Raw genomic sequence first — 2,275 nt, 5'->3', positions numbered from 1 at the left:
CCCTCGCTCACCCTTGAACCAATCACAATCCCAAGTTAAAATGACCCCATAAAACCCCTGTAATTGTTTCGTATACCATACTTGTTTCTTTTTACCGTCTGCATGTACATGACGGGGTAAACTCTTACGGTATTTTCCGAAAAAATGTATTCATGTGAGATTGAATAGTAGATTAACAAGGCTTCATCCCTGCATACGTGTCTTTCATATCTATACTGCATTTCCTGCATTGCATATGTATTCATCGTCTACAACGCGACGCCTTTGCTGTTTTTCAATATTATTAACCAAAGATCGACGAAGCTAGACAACACAGCCTTTTATCCTTCTTCTTCGCGAGGAAGCTACTCAGCAAAGCTTTTTATTATTTTTGCTGGTTCAAGCACCAACATGCCAACATGCATCGAGCTGACAATCGATCGCCAGAGGCTGTCATGTGGAAGCCCCAGCAATCAAGTATCGCCAGAGGTTCTCACCAAAGGTCATCCTCCTTGTGGGTATGGATGACGCAGTCGGACCTGGGGCACGACACGCAGATGAGCACGTAGCCTTCCTCCTGCAGCCTGCCGTGGAGGAGCGACCCGTCCGCCCGGTGGACCGTGCCGGCCTCGACCTTGCCGGCGCATTTGTAGCACGCCCCGGCGCGGCACGCGCACGGCAGCTCTATGCCGGCGCTCTCGGCCGTGTCGAGGATGTAGGCGTCGTCCGGCGCCTCCAGCTCGTACTCCCGCCCTCCCGGGGTCACCAGCTTCACCCTGTAGACGACCGCCGCTGAGACGTCCGGCTTGCAGCGGGATGACCTAATAAGGAGGCTCGGGACCTGCAGCGGCGCGCCTCCTCGGCCGGCGAAGCGTAGAGACGACGGACGGCGAGGGCTCGTGGCCGCTCTGCGGGAGGCACCGGCTGTTGAAATGATGTGCTGGAGCGCGCGGGCCGAGGTTGCAAACGTGCTGGTTGACATTTCCCTTGCGTTTCTTTCCTGTCGTAGTGGAGTGGGCTGTGCGCGGCGGCGGCGGCGGTCACCTTTAATAGGCGGAAGCGTCACGACGACGGCGTGAGCCCCGGTGCTGGGTTGGTTTCGTTAGGATCCGATGGTTTCTGTTAGGATCCGGACCTACAGGGAGAAGCTTCATCGGCGACCTATGGCGCAAGCGCAGCAGCCTTGGAGCCAGGAATTTGTTAGTACTGAGTAAATTTGCCAAAGCAATATAATAGAACGATAAATGTACAGTAAGATGGCAACATCAATGACTCAATGACCATACATTTGATGAAGATTACAAACAACCAAAGAAATTACAATATAACTTTACGATCCCCTTTTTGGAAGAGGTTGATGACATCCTCATCTTTCGCTTGTTTGAAGAATTCTCTCTCAATGAATGTAACCAAGCAATTGTTCAATATTCATCACCCATTTTGTTTCTTAGTGTATTCTTCACGTATTTCATTGAGGAAAAAACCCTCTCAACGCTAGCAGTGGCTACCGGAAGAATGAGCACCAACTAAAGAAGTTTGTAAACAATGTGATATTGTTCATTCTTTCTTGTCTCAAAAGAACTGAAAGCTCACATAGATTCTTCAAATTGCTAAACCTTTTATCCATACGCACACGAGAAATGTTCATGCTTAATTGCCATGGAAGTCTTGACAATTCATCATTTGTGAAATCTTTAGCATAGAACTTTCTGGCAAGCCTAACCAACTTATCTTTATCATAAGCAGCGAATGAATCACGTGGACTGAATGCTGCCATGCAAGTAAGTAGTTTAGTGTTTACCTCATCAAATCTTGCATCCAACTCTTGAAGTTTCCTATCAATGACACCCACAAACATTTCAACCTTGAAGCAATGGTAATTCTCTGTGCCACTAAAGAACCCACTTTTTGGTCTCCCAGCGGGATACTAAGGAGCCTCCATGTCAACAACTTTGATCTTGTGCTTTACACAAAAAGAAGTGACATTCTAAAGAAAAACATTCCATTCTTCATCTTCTCACAAGCATTGCAAGTGTAGCTTTGTTAGCTCAACAATCTCCATATCATTAACAATATCTTGATCTTTTTTTGCAAAGCTCTACTCAAGTCATCGGTGTATTCAAATATTTCTTGCGGAGCGCTTGAGCCGTAGAGGCAGACGGCAGAGCGCAGAACTGGGTGGAGGATAGATGACGGGAGGAGAGGGCCGGAGGGTGAGGGCAGGGGAGGGAGAGGGCCGGCCGGAGGGGCGACGGAGAGGCTGGAGATGGCCGGCCTGGCCACCAGAGCTGGACCT

General features: G+C 48.9%; 1 protein-coding gene across 1 annotated transcript; it reads right to left on the bottom strand.

Moving 5' to 3' along the window:
* Nucleotides 1–268: 268 nt before the first annotated feature.
* On the bottom strand, nucleotides 269–973 carry LOC119289462 (ferredoxin, root R-B1-like). The gene has a single exon (XM_037568778.1). It carries the CDS (start codon nucleotides 959–961, stop codon nucleotides 473–475), a length of 489 nt encoding a protein of 162 aa, XP_037424675.1. The 5' UTR covers nucleotides 962–973; the 3' UTR covers nucleotides 269–472.
* Nucleotides 974–2,275: the final 1,302 nt, after the last annotated feature.

Source organism: Triticum dicoccoides, chromosome 4A (genome assembly GCF_002162155.2).
Source record: "Triticum dicoccoides isolate Atlit2015 ecotype Zavitan chromosome 4A, WEW_v2.0, whole genome shotgun sequence".
NCBI lineage: Eukaryota > Viridiplantae > Streptophyta > Magnoliopsida > Poales > Poaceae > Triticum > Triticum dicoccoides.
The sequence above is the reverse complement of the archived record's forward strand: the minus strand, read 5'-3'. Positions and strand labels throughout refer to the sequence as shown.

Coding starts and splice junctions, on each gene's coding strand:
- LOC119289462 (XM_037568778.1), bottom strand. CDS start 961: ATGTCAACCAGCACGTTTGCAACCTCGGCCCGCGCGCTCCAGCACATC.